The sequence below is a fragment of the Perna viridis genome, chromosome 2 (assembly GCF_037379345.1).
Source record: "Perna viridis isolate PV_CMFRI_1.1 ecotype Kerala chromosome 2, ASM3737934v1, whole genome shotgun sequence".
NCBI lineage: Eukaryota > Metazoa > Mollusca > Bivalvia > Mytilida > Mytilidae > Perna > Perna viridis.
This window is the reverse complement of record NC_142446.1, coordinates 19196405-19207890: the sequence shown is the minus strand read 5'-3', so window position 1 is coordinate 19207890 and position 11486 is coordinate 19196405. Positions and strand designations below refer to the sequence as shown.

Below are 11486 nucleotides of genomic sequence, written 5' to 3'. Positions count from 1 at the left end.
CATTCAAATCCTTTAAATAGTTTCAGAGAAGTTGTTACAAGAATCGTCAACAGACGAAGACGACGATGAGGATACCAAGTAATGGCAACTGGACCCGGTGAACTGAAAACGAATCATTCAATACAAAGAATTCAAGCTCAGTGATTCAGATTTTTTACTCGTTCATGCCTAGTTATTTTTTCAGATCTCTATTAGTAAAATTTATTATTATAGTGACTCTACAAAGTACTATGTAAAAAAACACCTTAAGGTTTAAGTTGAAAAGCTCCGTGTAATGTTTTTGGTAGTAATATCCCGGTCATATGTAAGTCTTTATGTATGCTAGACTATTAATGGGTTCATTTAATTGCAAAACAGAACTAGAAACAAACGAAACAACGAGATAAGCTCGCTAGGTGATACCCTGCTTCCTTCTCAAGAAAATACAAAAAGTCATTCAGATGGAAAACGGAAATAGTATATTTAGGTGTACAGTGGCTTTATCTAATAAAAAATGCGTGAAAGTTTCATTGAATTCTACCCAGCTGTTTCAAAGCAGATTCGGGTGAGAATATACCCCCTTTTCTGGTTGATGAATGACTAACTCCAGAATAGGGTATGTAAGTCTCATCATGTGACCCCGTGATTACATGAGATTGGGTCCTAGTCTACCATTCAAAAGCATGGAGACTTGTCATTTAGAGAGCATTAATTTCAGTGTTGATGGCAAAATATCTGTCGTGTAAAAAATACCGTTTAAAATATTAAATATCTATTTCTACATGATAAAGGTATTAAGAAAAAACATAAAATAGAAGATTTTGCATTGTTATACAGCATTCTCAGTACCCGGGAGTAAACAATAAAATGCAGATCGGTCTTCGGTTTTCAATACGTTCCACGTCGTAAATTCCGGTAAAGAAAATGATACTAGAACGAGACTTACATATCCTATCCTTAGTCATTCAGAAAGTTGTTTGAAAACAGATGAAATACATGTAATTTTGAATCATTGTTTTTAATATGACTGTACTGATAACCTAAGCATCTATCTATGAAGCATCTGTTATGGGGTAATTAGTCTCTCCGTCTCCTCTCTTATTCCAGTATCTTTATTTTTATCACATCCATAAGTTCCAATAATGAGAATTCTGAAAGTTGCAGAAAAGCAACACAATGTTATTCGCAGTGTTTATTTGTTACTTTCAAAATAAATAAATAAATAAATAAATAAGAATTTTTTTAATAGTTTTGAAGTATAATTGATGTTGCATAGAATTGAGATAAAGACAGAATATCAACCAGTAAAATATGACCACATTAAAACAACAGTTCCATACTTGGCTCAAAATATGTTTCGATGTGCATGTTGGGTTTGTTATGGAATCAAAAGTATAATAAAAAGCGATATGACTTAATTTTACAGCGACAATAAGTTCATTGACTGTTATTGTTGTTTGCGTGATTTTTATAAACGTTCTCTTTTTATAGTTTCATAAAGAAAAAATGATGAGGAAACTTAATAGCCATGGACTCATTCTTTGCATCATTGTTGTAATCATAATTTCAATAAAAATCATAAATAAAAGTTAAAAAACTGTCCTCAAAGTTCACTATATCTACTTACTATTCTTCACAGAATACATATGATCGAAATATGAATAAAGGTGTCAAAAGTTTGGTCCAATTTGAAATCGAACCTCACTTTATGTATATGGTATCTTGACATAAAGCTTCTGTCAAATTATCAAGTGGTTACAAAACCCAAGTTTTGCACCAGGAAAGCTTACTTTTAAGTCATTCAGATGGAAGTGCAGAATAGAGGGTACATATATATACAACAGAAAAAGGAACAGATACGGTGAAACGCAGCAAATGCACCGTCGTATAATCTTTATGAAAACAGTAATTAAAGTGATCACCAACAGGTCTTTAATAAGTGTAAACACACCTTCTCGTAAGCTTTGAGAGTGTTATGGATGTATGTGATTAAGAACATGAGCAAGTTTCTTCGAAATCTATTTTGTGGTTTCAAGGTCGTTGCAGATGGAAACTGGGGACTAACTGACAGCATGATGACAATATATACCTTTCGCTTTTCAAAACAGTGTACTAAAAACATAACATCAAAACTTTGAGCAAAACCTGCTATCAGATATCTCGAGATATATCGTTCCCCTAAGCCACTTGACCCTGTAGTCAAAATGCAAACGAAGTCGTTAAACAAGATGTAATGTTGCTCGAGTTTTGCATACCTTTATAATGCTCCTGTTCAAATGTAGAATGACCGGGACATTTATATAAGCTAACTTTATATTTGACTAGTTGTTGCAGTAAAAAATTAACTGCCCCCTTCTTGATCGACGGATAACAAAAAAGTCATTCAGATGAAAACGCAAAATAGAAGATGCACAATGGCACCATGTGATAATGGATGTGTGAAAGTATCATGAATTCAATACAGCGGTTTCTGAGGCGTTGACGGCTTGAAACTGTCTCCCACTTCTCAAAGGAAAGTAAAAGATTGATCTCAGAAAATGCATGCATACAAAATGTATTTCAACATTTTCAATTTCACAGAAATAATTAAATCAATCACTTACATTACAAGCAATGCTCCTATTGCATCGTATGACGACAGCACGAAAAAGACTATCCCTCTGTATATAGACAATGTTGACGAGTAGATTGAGTTAGCACCTACAGATGCTATCAAACTAAAAGCTATATCCATAGCCGCCAATCCTCCGAACATTGCTCCTGTTGAAGAAATATATCACATAGTAGTACTAGAGATAAATAAAATATTTACGCATACACGGTCCAATGCTAATGCTCAATGTCATCCGGGTAAACCCGTTGCTTCAAAAGCGGTGCTTATCCCAAATGCGGTTGATAAACAAGTTCACGAAAATTGTCACTTGGAGTAAAATAAGGAATCATAAGGAAAAATGGCGACTGGTTATCAAGTAAGTCTTACACCATTCCCTCGTTTAAAGGTTTTCTCACTAGCAAATGATTCGAATACTGAAATAATTCTTGTAGATTGAGAGAATTTCTAGTTTAAAGTGAAAAATCTTTTTTTTTTCATCTGAACTTTTCACAAATTTTGTTTTTTTTTTATTGTAAACGGACAAGTCTAAACTCAAGAATGACTTTCATTTATATCTTCTTTGTAAAAACAACTCATACAAACATTATCAATTCCAAGTTAGTAATAAACAACACTTTATCAAAGCACCTAAGCAGAGAATGTGTAGCTTTTGATACCGTTGTTGAGAGCACAAAAATGTGTTGCAAATGCGGTTATTTTATTATTATTATTATTTTACAACATAAATAACTACGATGGCTATGGCTATGTTTAAAAACTAACAAGAAACATGAACCTAACTCTTTTTACTATGATTTGCATAGTTGTGGATGAGTTATAGGGGCATATCATTAATTTTATAAGCCGTTTTGGTTCTGCACGTATGTCCATACATTTTTTTGCAGGATGAACATGATTTTTATATGTTTCTATTTTGAAGAAAAAACTAATGAATTCTAAATTATATGTCTGAACACAAGGATAGTGAAATAAAATACAGAAAGCTAGCTTTAAATATCAACATGGGAAAGTTCAGTAACAAACAAAGAAATGCATTTAAAAAACATATTAATTGTGTTACAGGTGCAACAAAATGAAGGGAAATTTTGCAGGTCTATGGCACAGTCAGAAAATTCAAAGTTCATTGAGTGTTTGAATGCATACGTAAACGCTGTATGTGCCCTAACTAAACACTTAAATAGTACATGCACATTTGCATAATGTATCTCCTTCGTCTAGAAAAGTCTAATTTCTATTTCATTGTGAACACCCTCCGCTTATCTTTAAACCAGTGTTGTCTTCTAAACTCGGCCTGTCAAAAACGTCACAACGCCTGTAATTCAGTTGAGTGAATATGTTTACAGTGGGAAGGATATCAATGAACTATGAACTTGTATATATACAGCCTTGGGGCTAATACCACTCAAAAATTAACCAAAAAAGTTTCATGTTTAATGCATTTTCTGTTGGTAACTTATTTTGAACTGTACCAGCTTTAAAATTCAGAAAAGGGAGTTGGATTTGTCTTTTCGTTGAAAAATTGTTTGCAAGTTGTGGAAAAAAATGAATATACAATAGTCTTTAAAACACTCATTAGAAATTACCGAATTGAACCTCTTCCTTTTTATAAAATCCGAATCCGTCAATGTCGTACATTTCATTCACACGGTGAAAATCTTCTGACCAATTATATGTCCTCCCTAATATGAATATGTCAATTATACATGTGAGGCAAAACCTAAATTGCGGGTAAAAACAAAGCAGTCGCCCGAAAGTGCTTAGTTATAAAATATAACGAGAATAGGTATGGTGTATATGTCAAAGAGACAACAACCCCACCGGGATGAGCTAAAGCCACCCTTTGGTCTTTAATGAACGACGAGGAAATTCTCACACCACAGGGCAGGCCGCAGCTTGTCCCAAAACATCATTACATACAGGTACAGCGAAATACTTGCCCCTATACACTCAAGTCATATAAACAAATAAAGAAGAAAACAAATCAAGACATACAGATGCCAGAAATTCCTGACATGGTACAGCCCCCCCCCCCAAAAAAAAAAAAATGCGTCGGGGTTAAATACTTTGGCGTGATCACAACACTTCCTCTTTGAAATCTGACCTCTGTGGAAAAATATTACGCAATTGAACATCCCTAAAAAATAGTCCAAAAAGGTCGGAGTCCCTTGTTACAACGGAAATAAAGAAACTGAATATAAATTACACAAATGTACAAACTAAGAACTACTAACAGTTACCTGACATACAAGTTACAGACCAATTTAAAACATTTTTTATAGAAATCTCTGCGTGCGTTGAAATAGACCATACAACACACGTAGATCAGTTTAAAAAAATGATAATACATGTAAACACAGGTACAAGGTATAATTACACGGTTAGAATATCCGTGAAATTAATCAACAATCATTATAATTTTGGATTATATATGTTTCGCTAAATGATATGGACTAAAACATGTTTCTCAGGTTTAAAGTTTTTCCATATTTATCATCGAACATATCTTATATTCGATAACAAACATCAACCGCATCATACAAGCACACAGTTTGTAATTCAACCGCTGTAAAAGCAAGATGACTTCATCGAAAAAGGTCTAATTTCCTCTTAAAAATAGTTGTTTTTCATTAATAACTGATATACATGTACCGTGTACCATACTAGGTACATTGACTCCATGAATTATTAGCGTTAGAATACGTTTATCTCGAATATAAAAAAATAGTCTAAAATGACCATGACGCAAATGAATTACGCACGCGTCTTTTCAACTTTCAGCATATATCAAATTATTGGAAGTTAAACATTTGCCTTTTGACTGAGATATGATGCAGCCAAATAATTCATAATTTCAATATTTATTCGCATACTAGTTTAACAATAATGTTAATTCATCTCAGACCTATTTTCAATTTGTTTATCAACCATATTTGCGACCAGCACCGCTTTGGAAGCAACGGGTTTGCCCGGGTGAATGTTCTAAGAATAAAAATCAACTCTTTTTGTATCACTTTACTTATTACATTTTCATATTTTTCAGCTTTAGTCAATGATTTTAAAATGAATTCTGGTTTTTCGTAAAATGCCGTTTTCATTTCCACAATTTCATCGAGTATTTAAATTTTGAATGCCCGTAGTCGTTATCATTTAAGTCCTTGCAATTCAACTACGAATATGGAATCGTTGAAAAGATTTCTGTAAAACCCATTAACCCTTTATGTTGTATGATATCAGCAACTCAAATATGACGTACTTCAAACCTCTTTAGACCTCAACCACGATAAAAAGTTATAAACACATGACAAACATTTCGTACTACACATACGGAAACTCCATTTTATCATTGTTTTACCATGGGTTGGAATGTGATTATGTTAAGAGCTAAATACCTTGTTTTTCCATAGGTGTCATTTTGGACATGATACCTCTCATCATAGGCTGTGGCAATACTGCAGTTGTGCCAACCACCGGAACTGAAAGCGATTTAGGTAAATGACGTATGGCATTTTTATAAACAGAGAGCTCAACATAAGTGCCACAATTTGTTTTACAAACTACTATCATTGCAGCATTTTTTTTAAATAAAATTTTCATATGAAATGTCATCTCGATTTATACCAAGGTTCGTTCTTTTTTTTTGGATGACATAAATTCATTGGTAGTTTCTTCTGTTTTGAATATCTATAAATTCATCTATATACTTTACATATCTTTATAACTTACCTAGATACATCATTGGATCATTGCTTGCTAGAGCTTCTAAAGCTGATGATCCGGCTGAAGATAAAGCTCCTATAAAGCCTATCATTTCGTCAGAGAATATCTTCTGTAATAATTTAACGAGCGCCATTCCTATCATAAACTGAAGTAGACTTCTTAGTGATGCAAACCAACCAATATGTACAGAATTCCAACAGAAAGGACTACTTAGCTGATATAAAGTTTCCACGGAAATTCTTCCAAAATAAGCCATTATTGATAATGAAAATACTATTATGCAAATAATATATTTCCATCGTTTTCCTGCAAGCTCGGGACTAAAGTAGAATTCAAACACATTTTTAACGTATTCTAAAGGATTCATCTTGTTTGCGGGTGCAGTTTTTACTGTCTCTGGTAACATTAAGACCAAAATGAAAGATACAACCAGGCATGCATCTATTGCTATCATAGGAACGAAAAACCCCGTCCATTTAATCATGTACCCTACCACTAGCTGAGCCATAACCATGCCAACTCCGATACAAATGTCAAGGATGGCCATTGCAAGTGTCCTTGATCTTCCAGATTCCGAAATGTCAGCAACATATGCATATCCGGTATGAATCATCCCGATCCATGCACCGCTGAGTCCTTCTAAGAACAAGGTTACAGGAATGTAATATATACTTATTTCAAAGTACGCCACAGCGGCGCAAAATGACGCATTTATAATAGTACCACCGATAGGAATCAAAAATGCCATTTTGCGACCAATCCGATCGCTGTACGAATTAATCAGGATCACTGCAACGAATGAAGGTATACCAGTTCCGAGATTACAGTAAACATTCCAAGTTGCTACTTCTTTCTGAATCTCTTCCATCTGGTGAGAGAGAACAGGGTCTGTATCGTTGGCACAAATAGATTGTGTGCTTTGAGAGTAGTCTATGGTTTTATTTGGAAATGTCTTCTTTTGAAGCGCATAAAATGCATACTGAGAAGTAACTGTGAATATGGCTTGGAAGACGAATGTATAAAACACAACGATAGGCCCAACAATAAACCGCCTAGAGCTTAGCTGTTTATGGTTTACATCTTTTGGTATGATGTCTGTCTTCTCTACGTTAGTACTGTTGTCCATTTTGATTTCTTCCCACTAACCCTGTTCAAACATATCTTTGGTATCAAAACTGTTACTGCTGATGAAAGACAAATATATTATACCTTCTCGTGTGTAAATTCGTGTTTAAAACGAAGCGCGAGATTTCAATGGTGTCATGCATATTTTCTGCAGAGTTTCGGCTTTGTTGTAATTTTGTTTTGTTTCTGTACATAATTATTATAGAACACCAATTTTAAGCAGTGATAAGTACTGTCATTATACTGAAAGTATATGGGAGAGGTATGCATTATAACGGACAATCATTACATTACGACTTTCTTGTATTCTGTCAGGCTGCACAAAAGTACCGCTTCTTCAAATCAAAACATATTGGAGTCCCTACAACGAACAGTCTTTATAACAGACTCATGAATCAGGGGAAATGCCTCTTAAAACGCCTCTTACCAAATTCTTTTCAGATATCAGTTCTTGGTTGAAAAATATTCAGTTTCTTCTAAAATAATGAGTAATGATTATTTTTGTAAATTGTTCTTTGTGCTGATGTGACCGCTGATTTATTGATTATGACAAAAGCATACAAATGATATTTAATCATCACTGGTATATTCACGCCACAATGAAAGAGGGGGATTTAGCGCTGTAAAATGTAGATTTAACCCACCATTTCGTTTGAAATGCCTGTACCAAGTCAGGACCATTGCGGTACCAGCTGCTCCGGTGGTGTATCTATTTCGCCAGATTTATTTTTGACATGACTTGATTATGGATAGGATTAGTGTTCGGTAATTTTGTTGTTATCCTTATTATCTGCCATTTTAAGTTTTACCCACGCATTTTTACTTGAATGAATATATTACACATGAAGTTGTATATTTACCTTTCTCCTTCCACTATTGTTCGTTAAACGCCAGGTATCAGTTGTATGCACCATGGTGTATGATTTCAATTTATCACTTTTATCTTTAAAGTTATCACCCAGAAATGTGTGTCACTTTCAATAGAAATTCAGACTGACCGAAGCACTTTCCAATTGTCTGACATAATAGTATGTATGTACATATATTTGAATGACCCGATCAATATTGATAAAACAAGATTAGTTTAATCTTTCCGGTACATTGGTTGTGGAGTAATAGTTGCATATGAGGTAACGTAGAAGATATCGAATACGAACACATAAAATTCAGATCGTTTTTCATAGATGTAGAATAGCTTACCATATTTGGCATTCCATGGCGTACAACTGCCACCCATGAGTCCTTATTTAAAAGTTTATAAGCATGGTCATTACGGTATTTTATCAATTGAAATGTTCCACCTATCTATTTCCAAGATAAAAGCGAAAAAAAAAATAATAATAATATAGCCGTCCGCACATATCCATAAATTTCATCGAACACATCGAAATATTTTCATGCCTATACAGATACACTGCCGACTTAAGTTCGTGAAAATGACGTGGTTCATTATACAATGTAGTTATGATGTATATAAACAACAATTATATTGCTCGTTCACTGTTATTGTATAGCTTGTTTTAGTAGGCGCCTTACCTGTTATTCTCCCACTGAACTTATTTTCTAATACAAAATTTGCTCATCTACGGGAGGAGTTGGGGAGGGACTGAGCAACCATTATACATAGCGGAAATTAATAACCATAGTTCATAGTTCATATGTACCTAGTATGTAGTTTCCAAAAGGCGTTTAAAACAGTTAAAGTACATGTAAAATGCAGGTAATATGTTTTTTTTTACAGATACAAATTCAACTTAGTACTCGTGCTTTTAATGGTAGGCTAATAAAAAAAATACAGTGACATTACCTAAAAACTATATCTCTTCAGGTTTACTATAATTTGATTGTGATTCTTGGAGATGGAGGATGTATACCGTTAATCGTGTCAAACCAAATCATCAAATTCACTTGAATTGGGGGACGACCATCAGATTCTTAGGGGGCTGGTAGATTTTGAAATATAAATAAAATGTCTCTGATTGTGTGGTAACATTCCGTATTGCCGACTCCCAGTTTGCAGTCCAAATTACCGACTTTTCCTATTTTGGTTCCTAAAACCGAATCTCAGTTTCCAGAGGCCAAATTGCCGATGCCCAAAATGCCGACTTTTTCTATATTGGTTCTCAAAACCGAATCCCACTTCGCCAAATCCATTCCCAAATTGCCGACTTCTTTTGATTTCGGTTATTTAAAACAATAGCTACTAGTATTACCCTCACACTCTTCATGTTGACGTACTCCCGAACAGTTAGAGTGGGGAAACGCCCTCGGACCCACGTGAGGTCTGGGAATAGGCCAGAGCGTCAACAGAGTAGCCCAGCCGCTAGTAGGATATACTCTGAGTTCTTCGATCAGATATCCCAGAGGCTGGGCTTCGCTACCTCCAACTACTAACAAACGAAACTCACACAATCCCCGCAATGATACGAACGCAGCCAGTTAAACTGTGTTCTTTTGAGGCAATATTAGTTTTTGACACACTAAACATAGGGACACATTCATTATGGACACAACAACTCATTTGGACACAATATTGCAAAATACTTTGAAATTCAATTTAAGTATCAAGGTCTGCTTCAGGGTGCATTCATGGATCACTTTGTACCTCATTATCTCAAAAATAGTTAATGATAGTGTTAATAATTTTGGTAAGCATGCTTCTCAAAGCTCTTGTATTGAGGCTGTGATTTTCATATGGAATCCAATAAAAACAGATAGAACTAAAAATAAAAAAGTCATTTTTTTTAGTTGTGGTCTCCTTTTGACCCTTATACCTCATAAACTGTTAGAAATATCTGAAATCTGTTTTTTCATGAGGAGTCTAATAAAAAAATCTTCAAAATCTCACCAAAAATAAAAATAATTTTTTGGAGGTGGCCCCTTTGGCCCTTTATAATTTGTAAACTAAAAAAATTCTGAAATCTGATTGAAAAATCCTGACAACTTTCAGGTGGAATTTAACCCCAAAAAAAATTCAAAATCAGACCAGAAAAAAAGCTATAGTCAAGAAATCAGTTTCAAAATGTAAAAGTACACAATATAACCCAATGCACAGAAGCATCTAATGAAACAGACAGATGAAAAATAAATGTTAGTGGCCCCTTATTCTCACTTGGCTCAAACCACAAACACCCCCAAAAAATACCAGTCTTCCATTTGTGGTATAATACCTTGTGATACAATTTCAAAAACATTCATTCACTAATAGCCAAGTTATTCCCCAGACATCAGGAAAATGCATTTTTCTGCCCCCCCCTCCTTTTTTGACCCCTAATTTATGTGAAGCTCAAGTCTTTACCCAATATCTGTATGAATTAAGTCACGTAACTAAAAATCAAAAATAAAAAATATGAAAAAAAATCAACAGGAAGCTTCCCCTTATTGAAATGAACTATTTCATGAAAGGAAAAAAAAAACATTTTCAGTTATTTCAAAAGTATGGGAAATCTCCCCCTTTTGTCATATCTCAAAAAAGAAAAAGTAAGAAATTTATAAAGACTGAAAGGTAGCTTTTTCCAATCAATAGAAACAATTCATTAAAGTTTCATGAAAAAGGTGCATCCACTCTTGAGTAAGTGTCATTGGAAACTTCCCACTTTTTATGAATAAAGTCCAAAAACTCAAAAAAAATACAATGTAATCAGAAATTAATTAATATTAAGATTAAAAGGGAGCTCTCTTCAATCTGAAGAAACAATTCACTCAATTTTAATAAAAGATGATGTTAAGTGTTTTTGATTTATTGTGCAGTGTGAACGATCAACAGATAGATGGATGCCGGCATATCAAAATATGTCCGGTCTTAAAAGACGGCATGTAAAACTTGGCCATCTATTTCAGCCAAAAGCAAAGTCCATATAATGTTAATGAAAACCCCAAATTACTTCAAATAAAAAGCAGCTATACAAAGGCATTATACCAAATAATCATTCCCTGAAAATTTCATACAACAAATCAAGTTTTATAAGAAGAGATGAGGACACTTAAGTGTGACAGAGGAATGTTGGGAGGACAGACTGTATATGTGTGTATATGACACCATAGCTGAAAA

General features: G+C 34.1%; 1 protein-coding gene across 4 annotated transcripts; it reads right to left on the bottom strand.

The window, feature by feature from the left end:
• Nucleotides 1-435: 435 nt before the first annotated feature.
• On the bottom strand, nucleotides 436-8761 carry LOC148623945 (lysosomal proton-coupled steroid conjugate and bile acid symporter SLC46A3-like). Of its 4 annotated transcripts, none has more exons than XM_088566268.1 (5): nucleotides 8636-8761; nucleotides 6317-7457; nucleotides 5983-6066; nucleotides 2583-2739; nucleotides 436-1130 (listed from the first exon to the last, which is right to left on the bottom strand). In XM_088566268.1, the coding sequence occupies exons 2-5, from the start codon at nucleotides 7434-7436 to the stop codon at nucleotides 1046-1048; spliced, it is 1446 nt and encodes a 481-aa protein (XP_088422394.1). In that variant the 5' UTR covers nucleotides 7437-7457; nucleotides 8636-8761; the 3' UTR covers nucleotides 436-1045. The 4 variants fall into 4 exon arrangements, with proteins under 4 accessions (XP_088422394.1, XP_088422392.1, XP_088422391.1 ...); XM_088566266.1 differs by lacking the exon at nucleotides 8636-8761 and adding an exon at nucleotides 8296-8541 and having other exon boundaries at nucleotides 6317-7494; XM_088566265.1 differs by lacking the exon at nucleotides 8636-8761 and adding an exon at nucleotides 8296-8539.
• Nucleotides 8762-11486: the final 2725 nt, after the last annotated feature.

Excerpts from the sequence above, each read along its gene's own strand:
- LOC148623945 (XM_088566268.1), bottom strand. The coding sequence starts at position 7,436 with ATGGACAACAGTACTAACGTAGAGAAGACAGACATCATACCAAAAGAT. Across the intron at positions 2,740-5,982 it reads GACACCTATGGAAAAACAAG|GAGCAATGTTCGGAGGATTG; the intron begins GTATTTAGCTCT and ends TTTCTTCAACAG. Across the intron at positions 1,131-2,582 it reads ATAGGAGCATTGCTTGTAAT|AATTCTCATTATTGGAACTT; the intron begins GTAAGTGATTGA and ends TGCAACTTTCAG.